At 40.7% G+C, this 17,725-nt stretch overlaps 1 protein-coding gene across 1 annotated transcript in view; it reads right to left on the minus strand.

Moving 5' to 3' along the window:
• Positions 1-17,725, minus strand: part of FAM20A (FAM20A golgi associated secretory pathway pseudokinase) — a 66,540-nt gene that overhangs the window by 15,221 nt on the left and 33,594 nt on the right. Inside the window, exons 2-6 of the mRNA XM_021000870.2 lie at positions 8,494-8,678; positions 7,479-7,529; positions 6,752-6,830; positions 3,289-3,381; positions 1,665-1,780 (exon numbers count right to left, since the gene is read on the minus strand). Coding sequence (XP_020856529.1) covers positions 1,665-1,780; positions 3,289-3,381; positions 6,752-6,830; positions 7,479-7,529; positions 8,494-8,678 — 524 coding nt within the window. The remainder of the gene's footprint in view (positions 1-1,664; positions 1,781-3,288; positions 3,382-6,751; positions 6,831-7,478; positions 7,530-8,493; positions 8,679-17,725) is intronic.

Below are 17,725 nucleotides of genomic sequence, written 5' to 3' on the forward strand. Positions count from 1 at the left end.
AACCTTTTCTAGCATTGTAGGATTTGGAGGAGTTGGTACTCTACCTCTGAGAAGTCTGCTCAAGCTGTGACATAATAAGTGTGGTAGGAGCAAAGTTCTTGTCATTTAGGCTAGCTAGTTTTTCCTTACAAGGTAGAGAAACCATTCTCCAAACTTAATTGGACCAGGAGACTAAGGCTTGAACCTTTAACATAGCTTCTAGGTCTCTTAAGGCATAAAAAGTCCAGTCTACAAGGAGTCAGCATCCTCAAACTTGATGGAATCTTTACTACTGTATTGGTTGACACACCCTGTTGAACATAGATGAGGGACCTGCATCCCCGTCAGCCAATGCTGCATCTTTGATGAATATCCTTTCCATGCTACTGTTAGGTAAATTTCTTTTAGTTAACTGTTATATGATCTATGAGAATTTCATTTAACTCCATTCCCATGCCTGAGTCACTGGACTGACCTGAATCAGGTGTGACTCCGAATATGAGACACTGGCAAGAGGAGACATTAAAAGAGGAGGGGGCAGCTAGGTGGTATAGTGGATAAAGCACTGGCCCTGGAGTCAGGAGGGTCTGAGTTCAAATCCAGCCTCAGGTACTTAGTAGCTATGTGACCCTGGGCAAGTCACTTAATCCTGATTGCCTTAAAAACAGGATGTGAAGAAAGACAACGTGCAAGTTTAGTGCATAGAGAGCTGTCTTCAGAGTTTCTTGGTTCAAGTCCCACCTCTGATAAATTACGTGATCCTTAGCAGTGAAAAAATAAGTAACTTTGAGATCTTTGAGGGTTCTCAAAGATTAAGTTGCCAAGCAATTGCAAATCTGCACTAGTTAAAGAGGGTTTCTCAGTGGGAGCTCCCTATACCAAAGAAATCATGTTTTTACTTAAAACACTTTTTTTTTTCCCTCTAAGATCAATTTTTTTTTGGGGGGGGAGGTGTTCACATTTATACAGGAGAGGAAGCAAGCATGGTGTGGTGGATAGAATACTAAATCTCCTGTCAGGGAGACCTGGGTTCAAATCCAGATTCAAAACTCTGACATATGTTAGCAGAGGGACCGTGGACAAGTTACCTACTTTCTCTAAGCCTCAGTTTCCTCATATGTAAAAAGGGGAGGGGTTGGTCTAGATGATTTCTAAAGTCTTTTCTAACTTAAATTTAGTAATTCTTTTCCTAACCAAAATAATTTTTTAAGGTTTCCAGAATTATGTCATTTGATCTTCACAACTTTTATTTAAACAGGAATCTGGGTGCTAGTACTGATAACAACTTCCACTGGGAGGAAGGACACATTGACCTCAGTCTCAGGGTGTTCTTGCTTTCCTTGTTATAGCATCCATGTGCATATGAAGATTCATCATCTACTGGCTTGATTACTGACAGCAGGACATAAACATACTTAAGATGGTGGGTTCAATATCTATGCAGGCCAGTTAATATCACACACCCAGAACAATCCTTCCCTAGCCAGAGATGGCACCTATCAATCCCAAACTAGTCAGTAGATGAGGGGCTAGGGTGAGGCTGAACCCTAACCCTCTTCTTCACTAGAAAAACAACTCGCAGTACATGCACTAAAGACATTGAGATGATAACCATGACCCCATTTCCACATTTATTTACTCTATACTTAGTCCCTTAGAAGGCGTGGAGGCTCTTGCTCTATTACCTGGGGAGACGAAGAAAACGCTTTGCAGGATTTCATTCTTGGTGACCTCCAAAATTTCCTTGGTGACATTCAACAACCTCCCCACAGTTGGGGGAACGCGACGGAAATCCAGAATCCTGAAAGAGAGGGAGTAGGCATTAATATGTTCTTTCAACAAGTCCCTTCCCCTCCCCCAACCTTTCTTATGGAACCTACCGCTTTCTGCTTCCTGTAACAGTTGTTAGATGGAAGTCTAGATTTGAATCCTACTGTTGATATTTACTAGCAGTGTGACCATGAGCAAGTCACTTAGACTCTTTGAATCTCAATTTTTTTATGCATAAAATGGAGATAATAATACCCAGTCCCTTCCTAGTCCACAATTACAGAGTAATTACAATTACAACAATTACAATTACAGGGTAATTGTAAATACAGGGTAAAGTGACATTATGTATGTAAGTACTAAAAAAAAAGTCAATTGTTGTAGTTATTGTTATTAGCGCTGATCTATGATTTTATTGATATATAGAACTCCAAATCAGAAGACTCCTCCTACATTATTATTGTTACTGTGACCACTGTTACTACTCCTTGAGTACAGCAATTATGTCTATCTATCTTTTTATCCCCAGGGCCTAGAACAACAATTTATACATAATTGGTGCTCAAGAAATGGATACTGAATCTCTGAACTACATCACACACACACACACACACACACACACACACACACACACACACACACACACACACACACACCATTTCCCAAGCCAACCAATTCCAAAATTCATTGCTATGCCTAGCCAGGAGAGACTGGTGAATGAGTAACCATGGGGTAGAGCTGATGGTGTCCTCCATGGATTCTGCAGTTTTAAATTGAGTAGGACAGTGGTCCTACTTTATCATTTCCCCTTGGCCATACCAGTCACCTTCCTGCCTGAACTTTAGAGAATTATTTCTTCATCTCCAAAAGGAGCTAGGAAACTTGGGAAAGTATTTTCAATGTACTGTATTTGATTTCCCAAAAACCTCAATAGCTTAGAGCAGAAATCATTCTCCCCAATTCAAAGATAGGAGAACTGTGGGCCAGAGAAGTTAAATTTGAAAAAAAATATTGCTAATAATAATTAAGCACTCATAGAGAACCTTAAATTTTGCAAAGTACTTTATATACATTAAATTAGTTGGTCCTCATAACCCCATGAAATGGATGCTATCATTATCCCCATTTTACTGGGGATAATAAATTATCTTCAAATAATTTAGCTAAGGAAACTAAAGTTCAGGTAAGGCAACTTGCTTAGGATCATAAAACTAGTAGGTATGTGAGGTTGAGTTAGAACCCAATTCTTACTGATTCCAATTTGAGCACTTTATTTACTACCACACACTGGTATGGTAATCTGGAAGCAAGTTAGTAGTAGGATGAAGATTCCCAACCCCCAACTGTGGTGTCATATGCTTCTGTCTACATGTAGTGAGATGGCGAGTATATATGGTAGGAATGCAAAGGAAATAAATCAGTAGGAAGAAATGTCACATGGTCACATTGAGACAGGAAGGGCTGCCCAGGATCCATTCACAGAAATGTCATAGCCAACCTTCCTCTCAACACCATCTACTTGGTCTTCAGGATACCCACCGGTCCAGGTGGAAAGCTGCAATCTCAGCATTGTGCCTCTGAAAGTCAATGAAGTAGAAATAGTCTTCAGGTGTCTCTTCCTCCCGTTGCTGTCTGGAAGGAAGCAAGGAGTCATGATCTGGGCATACATACTGGGTACTTCATTCCCTCTTTAAGCCATGGAAGAATGGTATGGCCAAGGTTTTAAAAAAGCAACAAACTTTTCTTTTTTGGTATGGATAGTAGTCCAGAAACAATATGGATGGTAGTTCAGAAAGTTTCTCTAGTTTTTGGACCCAGTTTTTCATTTGACAAGCAGTCTTTGCTTTAGATGTGGTCACTCCACCTCCTCATACTCCCCCCTCCCCCCATATCTGAAATCATCTTTGTTATAAACTTCTAGCTTCACTGGGGGGTGGGGGGGATTCCCTGCCTATGACATCAGAAGTGGGAAGCCAATTGAGCTAGACCCTGTACCCCTCCTTATAAAATCCTTAGCTTTGGTCTGCATCTATGGCCTTCCCTGATGCTTGGAATGACAACGAGATCCAAAAGCTCCTACCCTTCAGACTTGGAGGAGGGCCGAGAGTTTGGTGTAACCATACAGCAACTCCAGGGAACAGTCTCTCACTGTACCATCATGGACTTTGTCTTCCTTCTGCCATGGTCTAAAGACCAAAAATGGGCCAAATAAAGGCCCATTAATTTCAGCCTTGAATTTCTTGTGAAATTTTTCTGGAATGCCCTCTCTAACTCCCTAAAACCACTGCATCAGTTGGGATAATACATGGGAGTGATGATAGATATCTGTCTTCATAACACAGTCAAGATGCTGGAATCCTGGAATATCAGAGCTGGAAGTGACCTCAGCAGTCATGACTCCCCTTCTAATCCCACCTCCAGTTTACAGATGGAAAACTGGGCCCAGAGAGAGGTTCAGGTTCCTTCATCTGGCATTCAGTAGGACCCTCCACAGTCTGGTGCTTTACTACTTTTCTGATATTCTTATATTATTTCTTCCACGTTTTCCATGCTTCAGCCAAACTGGACTATTTGCTGTCCCCTGTACACAGCCTATGCTTTCAATCACTGTACTTTGGTTTACTCTTCCCTGTGTAAGAAATGACTTCACAAGCTCCTTTTCTTGTTCAATTCTAGTATATCTTTCAAATCCTGACTCTTCCATGTAGCCTTCTACATAGTCCCCTCAGTAATAATAACCTTCCCTTTTGGACCATGCTTCTTGGGCTATCTCTCAATGCACTCATCCTATAATATTATATATGTATCCTGTACCTTATCCTAGACCAGTGTAGTCAAACTCAGAGAAACGGGGGACACTAAACCACACATAAGGATCCTTGTGGGTTGCATATCAATGTAGAAAACCATATATCAACATTATCTTTGTTCTGTTGTGTTTTTATTTATCTTAATAAATATTTTCTAATTACATTTTAATCTATTTCAAGCCAGTAGGGAGTGTTTGTTGTAGGTCACAATGCAGCCTGCAGGGCACATGTTTGACACCTCTGTTCTTAGACTATAAACTCCATGCAAAGGACTTTTTCTTACTTAATCTTTCTCCACCAATATCCAGCACAACGTTTTCCACACATTAGTGCTTCTTAAATGCTGGTTGAATTGAGGGGACAGGCTCAATCCCTATATTTGATAGCTAAAGGAACCATGGCGGTGATGTGACTTATTTGGCCAAGATCACACAAGTAGTGAAGTAGCAGAGATAGAATTAGAACTCAGGTCCCCCCTCCCCTAGCATCAGCAAGTTAGCCAGAACTGGAACCCAAGTCTCCTGATTCCAAACTCAGTGCTTTGTTCAAGATAATATTTATGGGCATTATATTTCATCATTAAAAGCTCTTGGACAGACAGAATCTGAATTAGTTGAGAGAACCAAATAACCCTCAATGGATTTGAGGAATGGACTTCAAATAGTTGACAGGAGCTCTATGTGAGCAGAAGAGAACAAAGATGAGACAGAATGAGATAACTCAGTAGAAATAGACTTCCTTACTTTGATGAAAAATTATGATCTCTCTTTCCCTCATCCTATCTGAGTCTAGAAGAAGCTGCTTGTTTTGAATGGGTTTATAAGGGCTTGGGAAGGTTCATAGGATCCTGAATTCAGAGTTGGAAGGAAACTTAGAGTTCATTTGGTCCGATCTCTTCATTTTGCAGATGAAGAAAGTGACGCCCAGAGGTAAAGTGATATTTAGACTCTGACACCAAATTCAAAATTCTTTCCACTACATTAAGGAGCCTTCCAGAGAAGAGGAAGGAGATGAGAGGACCGGTTTCTTTTCTCGATCTTTTCAGGGTTCTTCCTACGGGACAACCTGTCTGTGAATGAATCCTCTAGGGAGGCTGGAGGCCAGTCAGTCAACAAGCATTTATTAATTGCATAATATGTGTAAAATGCTCTGCCCAGTGCTGGGGATACATCTTGGTGAAAATATGGTCTCTGACCTCAAAGAGCTCACATTCTAATGGGGGATACAACATACAAACAACTATGTACAAACAGGAATGCTATTGCTGGAATATGGCCATGATCACTAACAGATGAAGAGCACATTAAATGTGGACACCGGTCTTTGAGTTCACTTTGCCAGCTAAGGTGGGGTACTGAGGCAGAGCTACAAAAGCAATTTAAATATAAATAAAATGTTATGTAAATAAGTAACACAAACCATTTAAACAATGATTTGCAAACTGCAAACAAGAAGCAAAAGAAAAAAAAAGAAAAACACAACAAAATCTCTCTCTAACTTCCCATCCTGCTGCCAGAGTCATATCAAAACCTTATCAATACACAAAAAAGCAGGATTGCTATTTTAAAAGGGAAGGATGCATGTAGTTCCAATTCAGTGAGCAGTCTTTGGGGACCAACATGCCCCAAATTCGTAATAGAATACTAGAACTGGAAGGGGCCTTAGAGATCATCTAGTCCATTTCTCTCCCACTTTGCAGATGAAACTAAAGTCTAAAAACGTAGCGACTTGTCCAAGATCGCGTAGCTGGCCAGTTGTAGAACTGAGATCTTTTCATTCCTAGTCCTTTCTCCTATACCAAGTTGTCTACCTGCTTGCCTCCTAAGATGAGGATCCAGTTAAGTCGGCATCTTTGGATCCCATCAGAAGAAAGTGCATTCTGAGTTGTGAAAAAGAAAGGATAAATTGCATTTCCCCTGTGCCTCTCCACAGTGGGAACCAGTGGGCATTAAAGTTTTCTTTGTCTTCTATCCCACAGACATGAAGAATCATGTTCATTTGTAGTAAAACACCTAGTTATTTTGATTAATAGCTGTTTGCTCAAGGGAAGTTATATGAAAGATGCCAAACTCTAAATGACTGGCCTGGAGTGTTTGTACTATTTTTCTCAAGTGGTAGGAGAAGCTGTTGAGGCAGAACACCCCAATGGGGGCATGAGGTATACAGTACAAGTGAGGAAGGCTGGTGCTTACCTCATGGGTTTGAACATTGCCTTCCCGAAGTCTTGGAACCTCAGAACCAATTTCAAGTGGACTCCACTGGGCTTCACAACTGGGATGGTGGCATAGGATAGAAGGATGAGTTTAGAAGTTTCTTGGTCCTAAGGCTCAGATCCTAATCTTGCTGTTAATTGATCAGGTCTGATTTATACCTTGACTCCCTCCCAATTCCAGGATATTAGCTCAAATCAACTTAATTCAGCAACCATTTATTAAGCTCTTATTATATTCAAGACACTGTAATGAGCAGAAGGTTGGACTGCCTCTGGTGGAATGGATGCCTTCTATAATACCTATAGGGCAAATTTCCAGGATACTGGTGGCTTCAAGCATTGTTTTTCTTTCCCCTACTGGAAAAGGAAACAGTGTCTCTATAATGTTCCTGGTCTTCACTGAAAAATCTACGGGACTTTCCTCTAAGAATTGTAGAAGGAACTCCAGGCTTTGGGTCTGGATATAATCTCTCTAATTTGTTTCTTCCACCTTATTGTTGTTATTGAAACAGTCAAGTCCTGGAGCATAGACACTGTGTATGGTGTTTGATGCTTTTACATTTTTCATGTATTATGTGCCAGGACTCCTTCTGGTGTTCAGTACATGTGAATGGGTGGCCAAGCCCTTCTGTGCTGCTATGTAGGCAATAGGGTAAGTGACAAGATACTGAATGAGGGCCAGACAGAGGTGGGAGTGTGTCACTTACTCTGGGTGCAGTCACATACCCCCAACAAAGCCTTCTCATCCTGACTGTAATCTGCAAAGGAGAGGAAGCAGAGTGAGACCAGTCTTGCCTACCTGACAGACATTTCTGCTTGACCCATTGGCATGCTTGTATGACTCCAAAAGGCAAATGGGATGTGACCTGTCTTTCCAATGGCCAGTAATTCCCAGAAATCTCTAATTCCCTGTCTTGCTCCTAGTCTTAAGACTCTGTAATTCAATGGAACATGTGACAGACCTCTGAAAGCACTGAAGAACTGAATTCTTATCCCATCTTTGCTGATTACCTGCTGTGTGAACTCTGGCAAGTTCTGTCATCTATGGAAATATGGTGGCCACACTGGGACATGACAAAAGATCTGAATTTTAATCCCTTGTTTACCACACACTAGCTATGTGTCCCTATGCAAGTAGCTTCACCTCTCTGGGCTACATTTTCCTCATTTGTAAAATCAGGGGACTAGACTAGATCTTTCAAATCCCTTATAATTCTGACACTCCCTGCACTTGCCTCTCAGTGTTTCAAATTCCTTTTCTCTAAAATGAAAAAAACAAAAACAAAACCCTTCCCTATACCTAGGAGGCAGTAGCTTGTTATAGAAAGAACACTGAATTGATTGTCTGGAGACTTGAATTGCAGCTGTGTGACTAACCAGCTGTGTGATGATGAGCTAATCACTTCCCCACTCTGGGACCCAGTTTCTTCAACTGCAAAATGAGGGGGTTAGAATAGATGATCTCTACATTTTCTTCCAGCTCTAACACTCTGTGCATTCTATCACATGAAACAGCTGTGAAAATAAAAGATTTAAAAATGTGATGATAAACCTTTTAAAAAGTTAAAAAGCATTCTAACAATGTAATGTGTTACTGTTATTTTGTAAAGTGCCTCAAATAGCTCCCCTTCAGTGGTTAAGCTTTTGCTGGGCCCTGGGGAAAATGTCCCAACCCCTTGGTGAGAAATGGACAAAAACCTGGTTAATTCCAGGAAACCTCACCAGCACTGATGGTAGGGAAGTGCCTCATGTCATGAAGAAGTTTGTTGATTGTAGGACTCGATCTGGAGTACAATCCGTGGCGATTGATGCCCAGTTGGAACTGGACCCAGCTGGCCTCATGTTGGAACTGTAGTGGAGCCTCTGGGGAGGTCTGGTTGAGCTTCTCTCTGTATGTCTTGTGTCGTCTGAAAGAACATACTAAGGCTTTTCATTGGAGGATTGAGGATCCAAATTCCAAATATCTTATGTTCTAAAGCTGGGATGAATGAATAAAAGTCATGTAAAAACCACAAGATGAACACTGGAGGAGGCAAAGCTAGATTAATCACTAAAAGTCAAAAATGTTTTATTACCATGTGGTCATCATTTGTTGGACACTGTGGAGGAAAGGAAGGGAAGGAATGGGAAGAGAGAGGAAGGGAGGAAGGAAGGATTTATATGGTGCCTACTATGTGCCAGGCATTATGTTTGTAAGCACTTTACAAATATTATCTCATTTGATTGTCACAATAATCCTGGGAGGTGAGTGCTATTATTTTCCCAATTTTAAAGTTGAGGAAACTGAGTCAGAAAGAGGTTAAGAGACTTGCTCAGCTAAAATGTCTGAGGCTAGATTTGAACTTAGATCTTCTTGACTTCAGGCCCAGTACTCTATCCACTGTGGCACCTAGCTACAAGAAAGCAAGAGAACAGAAACTCCTGCCCTCAATGAGCTTATAATCAATAGTGTGCTGAAGTCATCTTGTTAAATTTTCAGTGCAAGAATTTATAACTTGGAAACCAATATAAACTACAAATCAGGGCTTGATTTATTATTTTATTGATCGCCTTAAGTCAATGATAAGAAAAGATTGATATTGCAGATTAAACTTAGAAGTGTGTCCACAAGTATTTTTTTTCTTTTTGGAGAGCTGATTGTTAAACATTTACCAACACACCCCTGCTTATAATCCATTTGGGGAGATAAGATGAAACACGTAAAATAAACAGAGAAAAATACAATTTCATTTAAAATCTATGCCTATGGTCCAGACTGTCAACCCAGGGCAAAGGGGCATTAAAGTGGTACAGTAAATAGAGTGTGGGCCCTGGTATCCAGAGAACCTGAGTTCAAATCTGGCCTCGGACATGTACTGTGACCTTGGGAAAATTATTTAACCCTTTTTGCCTAAGTTCTTTATCTGTAAAATGAGCTGGAAATGGCAAACCACTCCAGTATCTTTGCCAAGAAAACTCCAAATGGGATCACAAAAAGTTGGACACAGCTGAAAGTGATCAAACACTACCATATATAAACCCAGGGTAGTGAAGAGTCACTATGGAGTGGTCAGGGGAGGCTTTATGTAAGAGAGTCTTCAGCTGTTTTTTTTTTTTTTGGCTAGGCAATGGGGTTAAGTGACTTGCCCAAGGTCACAGAGCTAGTAAGTGTTATGTGTCTGAGGCCGAATTTGAACTCAGGTCCTCCTTACTCCAGGGCCGGTGCTCTACCCACTGCGCCACCTAGCTGCCCCCACCCCAAGCTGGTTTTTGAAGTACAGAATTTTGATTGGTGGAGAGATAAGATGAGGGAAGGAATAGGCACAGCATGTTTGAGAAGTTAAGCCCGATTTGTGTTGGGAACTAGTGGGAGATATAATTGAATACATACAGAAAAATCTGTCTTTGTTAGCAGCATCACTTTGGGAAAGTCATTTTCCTCATCTGCAAAATTTGTTTCCTCATCTGTAAAATGTTAAGCATTGTCAAAGGGTCTCAACTTGTCCTTTTGAGTTGCCATATTTTCCATAAACTCTGGACCCAGAGCATGTAGGAGGCCCTGAATGTGTCAAGGATGAAACAGACCCGCTCCCCCACCCCAACTGACATAATTTGTTGTTAGCATCCCAAGCAGAACTCCCTATATGTCCTTAGGAGTCAAGGCAGGTGCCAGACAGTCTGTACTAGGCTTGTGCAGCTGAGACCCATGTTGATAAGCAGACCATCCTATCTTTGTAGTCCAGTGGTTCCCAAGGGAAAGGAATATGGCTCTTGCCATCACCTTGCTCCTCTCCTCTGGGAGGGGTTTTGTCTTTTTTCCATCTTCACTGTACTTTCCGTCTTCCGTGCCACGCCCCTTTAGGTGGAGATTTGGTTTACTTCTCCTTCCTTTGTCCTGTTGTCATAAATATGCAAATTTCTGAATGGTTGTGAACTCTTTGGGTTCCACATGGATGTTCATTTCTCTTGTAATAAATCTAGTTTTCACATAAGTTCTGTAGAGCTGAGATTGCCTGTTGACAAAAATCATGGGGTTTGACGAGCTCTAAGATCCTTTTAACATAGGACTCCATGACTTCCATCCCGTAGGCTGGGCTAAAACTTCTCATACTTTTTGGTCTCAGAACCCCTTTATGGTCTTAGAAATTATTGAAGAACCCAAAGAGCTTCTGTTTATTTGGGTTATACCTACCAATATTTACCATAATGAAATCAAAACTGATAAAATTTAAAAATATCTGTCAATTCATTTAAAATGAACTCATTACATGTTAACACAAATAACATTTTTAATGAAAAATAACTATACTTTCCAAATAAAAAAATTAATGAGGAAAATGGAATCATTTTAGATATTTCTGCAAATCTCTTTAATGTTCAACTTAATCATTCAATTTTTGTTGACATGTTGTTTTGGTCAAAGTATATAAAGAAAATCTAGCCTCGTGTGGCTATATAGTTGAAAAGGGTAAAGTATTTTTACAAGTAAATGCTATTTTAGTATTATTATGAAAATAGTTTTTACCTCAGAGATCCCTTGAAATAGTCTCAGGATCCCTAAGAGTCTATGGACCACACTTTGAGAACTGTTTGGGGTGGGGTGGGGGGCTAGATAAACTACTATAATGTCGGGCCACTGACTGGAAGTTTGACTAGATGGGTGGGACTTCTTGAGGCAGGTAGATTATTTGACTGCTATCTGTTCTCACCTTCATGGGCTGTATCATAACCAGGCTTGAGTGCCCTCTGAGGTGAAAATCATCCTAACGATGGAGGGTATTTAATTTTATAAATTGGTATTTTTAGATGTTACCCACAGTGCTTGCATTGATCACTGGGCAGGGGTACTGAAAGAACTGCAAGATGTCTCTGAACAGGTTTGGGGCAAGAGAAAGTTTTCACATGGGCTTGACAGTAGCTTTTGTGACTCCAAGACTATAATCATTTACAGAATTTGTGTGGGATTCTTTTCTGCCTGCCGGGGCTTATCCCTTTCCCTGCTTATGTTCCTCCTTTTCTGAAGCTAAGAAAGCATGAGTAGCAAATGTATGTAATCCTTTTCTGTATCTTTAGCCCATCTGTGGAGAAAAAGGTATTGCTTAACTGTCCAAAACATGATTGACATGTGCAGGGAAAGCGGTGACTATGTTATTGGCAGGAAAGTAGGGCAAAGTTCACCAGTTTCATTTAATCCTTTTCAATCTAGCTCCCAGAGTGAGGTTTTCATGGACCTTATTGGCATAATAGGAATGGATAGGAGTTGAAAGGCACTAACACCAAATTAGAGAGTAACCACCTGTAGAGTTAGGGTATGTAAGGCAGAAATAAAGGAATCAAAAAATGACAATGTCTGAGGCCTTCTCTGGAAAACTATTGGCCTGGGTCAGTCAGTCAATTCATATTTTATTAAGCACCTACTATGTGCCAGGCCCTGGGCTAAGCAACAGACGGTTCCTGCTCTGAAGTTGCTCACAATTTAATGGGAGAGACAACATGCAAGAAGCTAGGTATAAACAATCTATGTGCAGGCAAATTGGAAATACTCAACATAGGGAAGGCACTGCAATTAAGAAGGATCAGGTAAAGCTTCTTATAGAATGTTGGATTTTAGCTGGAAGAAAGCCAGGGAAGCCAGGATGGAGAGATTAGGAGGGAGAACTTTCCACTCTTGGAAGATCATCAGTAAAAATGTCTTGAGTCTAGGGATGGAGTCTTGTTTAAGGAACAGCGAGGAGGCCAGTGTCACTGCATCTCATTGTAGTGGCTGGGGGTGATGGGAGTATAAGGTATAAGATGACTAGAAGGATACTGGGGATGGGGCAGGTCAAGAAGGGTTGGACCACCAGAGCAGTTTATATTTGATATTGGAGGTGATAGGGAGTCACTGTAGTTTATTGAGCAGGAGGGCCATCAGGCCAAACCTGTGCTTTTCTTTTTTTTTTTTTTGGCTAGGGAACAAAATTAAGTGACTTGCCCAGGGTTACATAGCTAGTAAGTGTTATGTTTCTGAGGCCAGATTTGAACTCAGGTCCTCCCGAGTCCAGGGCCAGTGCTCTATCGACCACACCACCTAGCTGCCTCTAAACCTGTGCTTTTTAAAGAAGATCAACTGAGTATTAGAGGATGGAATGGAGTGGGGAGAAAACTGAGTCAGGCAGACCAACCAGCAGGTTGTGAGGTCCAGTCCAGGTGTGAGGTGATAAAGCCTTGCAACAGGTGGCAGTGTTAGAGGAGGGATTTTATAAAGGTAAAATGTATAGGCCTTGGTAACAGCTTGGAGTTAGAGGGTGAGACAGTGAGGAGAGAATGGTACCTAAGTTGTGAAAGTGGGTAGCCATATTAGGGGGGTGAAAGAAAAAAAAATTAAAAAAATTAAAAAATAAAGTTACATGATAAATTTATTATATATTTAAGAGGAATAACAAGTTGTATGTAATGGATTTGCAGTTTCATGTACAATCATCTTTTTTCCTATTCTACTGTTATGTAAATGTTTGTTTTATTTCTTAAGTTCAGAATAAAAAAAAAAGAAAATGGGTGATTAGAAGGATGGATCTTAATCACAAAGAAATGAGAGAGTCCCTGGCTATGATCTAAAAAAAAACAAACTTCTTTCCTCTATAAGAAGAGGCCAGCCAGGGGCAGCCCATAACAGCAGAGAGCAAGAGAGGAGCTACAGAATTGAGTTCTGTTGTAGACCAGCATAGGGTAGCTTGCATTTATATAGCACTTTAAGGTTTGCAAAGTACTTTACAAATATTATTTCATTGGGTCCATGAATAACCCTGGGAGAAGGGTGTTATTGTTATACCCATTTTACAGTTGAGGAAACTGAGACATAGAGACAGAGGTTAAATGAATTGCTCAGGGTTGTACAGCTAGTAAGTGTCTGGGGCTGGATTTGAACTTAGGTCTTTCTGACTCATGGTCCGGTAATCTAACCATTTCACCTTCTAGCCGACCAAATGAAAGAAGTAGCTCTACAGCAGCAAACCACATCAGAGACTGGAAGGGTTTCCATCCTGGGCACAGCCTTAGGAGTCTGACCTGACAGTGATGTCCCATGCATGTTTCCTGAGCATGTTTGTTCCCTTTCCCACCAGTGATGTGGAAACCTCTAAGTGTATCTCTATGTGTATGAGGTTGGGGGGGGGGAGAGGGAGTTTTCTTTCTTTCTATGCTGTTTAAGTATATTTTACTTTAAACTGGTTGTACTTTATTAGTGTAGTAAAAGAAACATTGGTGGGGTCTCATGAGTAATGGTTTTGAGGGGATATTTACCCATAGAGTGCCTTGGGTCTGGGAACGCTTTGAGGAGTTTGTGTGTTGGGAGGTGTCCTGGGCTACATCAGTTTACGTAAATTTAGGGTTTGAGAAAGTGAAGAAGTTTCTCTTTCTAGAAAGTCCCAGTTAGGTTTTCTGTCTGCAAACTATTCCTAAGAGGTTTGTTTTTTTTTTTAACAGAAGCAGAGGTAAAATAGAAACATGGTAAAATGGAAAAGAAGGCAGCTTGGTGGCTCAGTGGATAAAGTGCTGGGTCTGTGGTCAGGAAGACCTGAGTTCAAATCCGGCCTCAGACAATTCCTAGCTATGTGATCCTGGGCAAGTCACTTAACCTTGTTTGCCTCAGTTTCCTCATCTGCAAAATGAACTGGAGAAGGAAATGGCAAGCCATTCCAGTATCTTTGCCAAGAAAACCTCAAAAGCGGTCAGACATGACTGAAAACAACTGAACAACAACAGAAATGGAAAAACAAAACAACGTACTAGTCTTGGGGTCAGAAGAGGTAATCAGAATTCTGTTTCTGATGCCGACTAGCTGTGAGTCAACCTCTCTGAGGCTAAGTGAGGTTGTAAAAGTTGGTTTGGCTATTCTAAACTTCTTTTCTCCTCAACTCTCCTACACCTTCTTCCCTGAGCCCACCCTCCTCTCCCCCACCTCCAGCTGAATACTTTACTGAAAAATCAAGGCCATCTTCCATGGACACTCTTTCTTTTCTTCTTTACATCTCAGAATCACAGAGACTGCTCCCCATTTTTTCCTCCTTAATAAGGCTAACCCCTCAATATTAATTCCTCTAGTTTTCTCTAGCAGAGTGCTCCTACAATCATGAGTTGGACTTCTTTCTTCTAGTCACTCATGCAGCCACCTTCCTAGCTCTGCCCCTCATCAATGTTCACCTGAACTATTCTAACAGATTTCTAGTTGTTCTCCTTGACTCAAGTTTCTCTGCAGTTCAATCTATTTTCCACACAGCTGCCAAAGTGACATTCCTAAAACACCAGTCAGACCATCTCCTCTTTATCCCCTCTTTAAAAACTTCCTATTGCCTCTAGGACAGGAGTTTTATCTTTTTGTGCATTGAACTTCTTTGGCAGTCTGGTGAAGTCTATGAACTCTTTCTTTGAATAATATTTTTAAGAGCATAAAATAAAATATATAGAATTACAAAGGAAATCAATTATATTGAAATACAGTTATCAAAATCTTTTTTTTTTAAAGAGAGATAGTTCATGGATTCCAGATGAACTAGCACTGATCTGGAACCAAATATAAATTTCTTTGGCATTTAAAAACACACACTGGCTTCATCCTCCCATTACCCCTTATCACACATTACTCCCCTTTGTGTATACTATGGTCCAGTCAAACTAACTTTCTTACCATTCCTCATACATGGCATTTCATCTCCTCTGCCTCTTAGAATATATAGTTCTCTTCAATACTTGGCTCAAATGACACCCTCTATATGAAGCTTTTCCTGAGTGCCCCCTACTCTCTGCTAACAATTGCTGGTGCCCTTCTTCTCTATTTTGTATTTCTTTGTATTTAGAATACACACATGTATGGGGTATAAGGGGTATTCAGTAGGACTAGCACCTCTGTGTGACGGCTTACTGAGCCCTTATCAGGGCTGCTTATCCACCTTTGGTGTCTGCATTCACCCAACTCTCACCTGTGACTCCAAGAAGCTGTAGCATGTGCACTGGCAACACCTGGTAAACCATCTCAATAGATAGGCTAGACCAGGTTGAGGGTAACTGACAGGCCTTAAACCTGTTAGTGAGTTAGGGGCGTGTTTACCCCACAAATGTGAAGACTCCCCTCCATGGTATGGGTGGATGAGAACAATTTGTTCCAATGGCCATGAAGGCAGCTGAAGCAGGCACTGTGGAGTGCTTAGAATTTGATCAGGTATTGAAGACCCTAAGGTCATACATTGCATCACTGGTCCTCTTGGAATTTTATTTTGCCAACTGACTCAGGAAGAGAGAGTGAGGCTGACAACTTTGTGCAACTCTGCCTCACTTAAATCCAATTCACTTGCAAGTCAAGACAAGTAATGTCACTGATCTTTGAAATGGAAGGATGAACAACATTTCTTCATATTGTTCTCTTTATATTTATTCTACATAACTTATATATGCAGGCTCCTCATGAGAAAGGAGTTTCATTCTGGATATTTTTATACCTTGAGCCTAGCACAATGTGTGACTGGTACATAGTAGGGATTTAATAAAAGTTCATTGAATTGAATTGACTTGAAACAACACGGGGGCAACATGGAAAGGGTTTCTTTTTGGTGACTGTCACTATCCTTAATGTCCTAACATTTTAAAGAATGAGGTAACTGTAGCATAGAATTTGAACATTTTAGATCACACTGAATAGAGCAAGAACCAATTAGGCATGGTTGTCATGGAGACTACAGACCAGGACGCTGATGACATCTCAAAAAAGACTACTCTTCTGGGTAATAACAAAGTAACTGTTTTTAGAGAAAAGCAAAATTCTTTAGAAACATTCTATATTTGAAAGTAGCATTTTTATCTGCCATTTTAAAGCTATTAAATGTGGCCATTAGTGCTCTTTGGCATCTCCAAATCAGGGACCAATCAAAGGACCTTAGGATTCAAAAAGCCTTGCAATCTGACTTCTGACTGCATTATGCAACTGAAACTACTGTCTCCAAAGTTAATAGCGATCTTTTAATTGCCAAGCCCAATGTCCTTTCCTCAGTCCTCAATCCTTTCTGAATTCTCTGCAGCATGACAATTTTGACGGTCCTCTCTTCTGGGAGAGCAATGCGCTGGATCTTCATTTCTGACTCTTGGAATTCCTTTTCCTGTAAGAGTCAGCCCAAGTGCTGTCTCCTATGAGGCTTTCCCCAATTTTCTTAGCCTCTTCTCCCTGCCCCTACAAAAAACTACTTTGCATATGTTTTATATCTACTTTTATGTATATATGTTATTTCCCCTGATAAAATGTAAGCCCCTTCTGGGCAGGGACCATTTAATTTTTTTTCTTCGTATCACCTAGCACAGTATTCAATATATAGTAGGGGCTAAATGGTTTTCGATTAATTAGGATCCAGGTGAACCCTTCGTGAGTTCACTTAGAACAGACTGTAAGCAGCAGCCAAGTTAATGAGGCTCTTTAGAAAACTGCTATTTTAAATTCTGCTCCTGTTCAGACAGGACCATGCATGGCAGGTGAGTGAATTTGAGGGTGGGGTAGGAGCAGAGGGGTTGGGCACTTTGGCAGCTCTAGGCAAGCATTTGTTCCTTCTTTGTTCTTTAGATGTGGGAAAATGAGAGCATCTGGAAGGTGCTAGAAGAAATATTCCTTTTTCTTCTTGAATCCATTGGGGGCAGAAACCATTTGGGGTGGGTATAGTGTTAATTAGCCAGGTGCTGGGAGTGCTTCAAGGAGAGAAGATGAAGAGAGTGATTCAAAGGATTGAGAGAGGATTAGGAAGCACTGAGGGATTTAAGGAATCCTCCCAGCTCTCTTCTTTATTTACCACATAGCTTTAGACAAGGACCTGAAAAACATAATTTTGCTCAGCTATTAAGTGGGAACAACAGGACGAGTATGTGTTCAAAGTCAGGGATGGAGAAAAAGGGAAAAAAACCTCAACTACTGAAATGTCAAACTTACTTCTTGGCCAGTACCTCAAGGGCACAGAAATTC

This window comes from Phascolarctos cinereus, unplaced genomic scaffold (genome assembly GCF_003287225.1).
Source record: "Phascolarctos cinereus isolate Bilbo 61053 unplaced genomic scaffold, phaCin_HiC Scaffold_5;HRSCAF=322, whole genome shotgun sequence".
In the NCBI taxonomy this organism is placed as follows: domain Eukaryota; kingdom Metazoa; phylum Chordata; class Mammalia; order Diprotodontia; family Phascolarctidae; genus Phascolarctos; species Phascolarctos cinereus.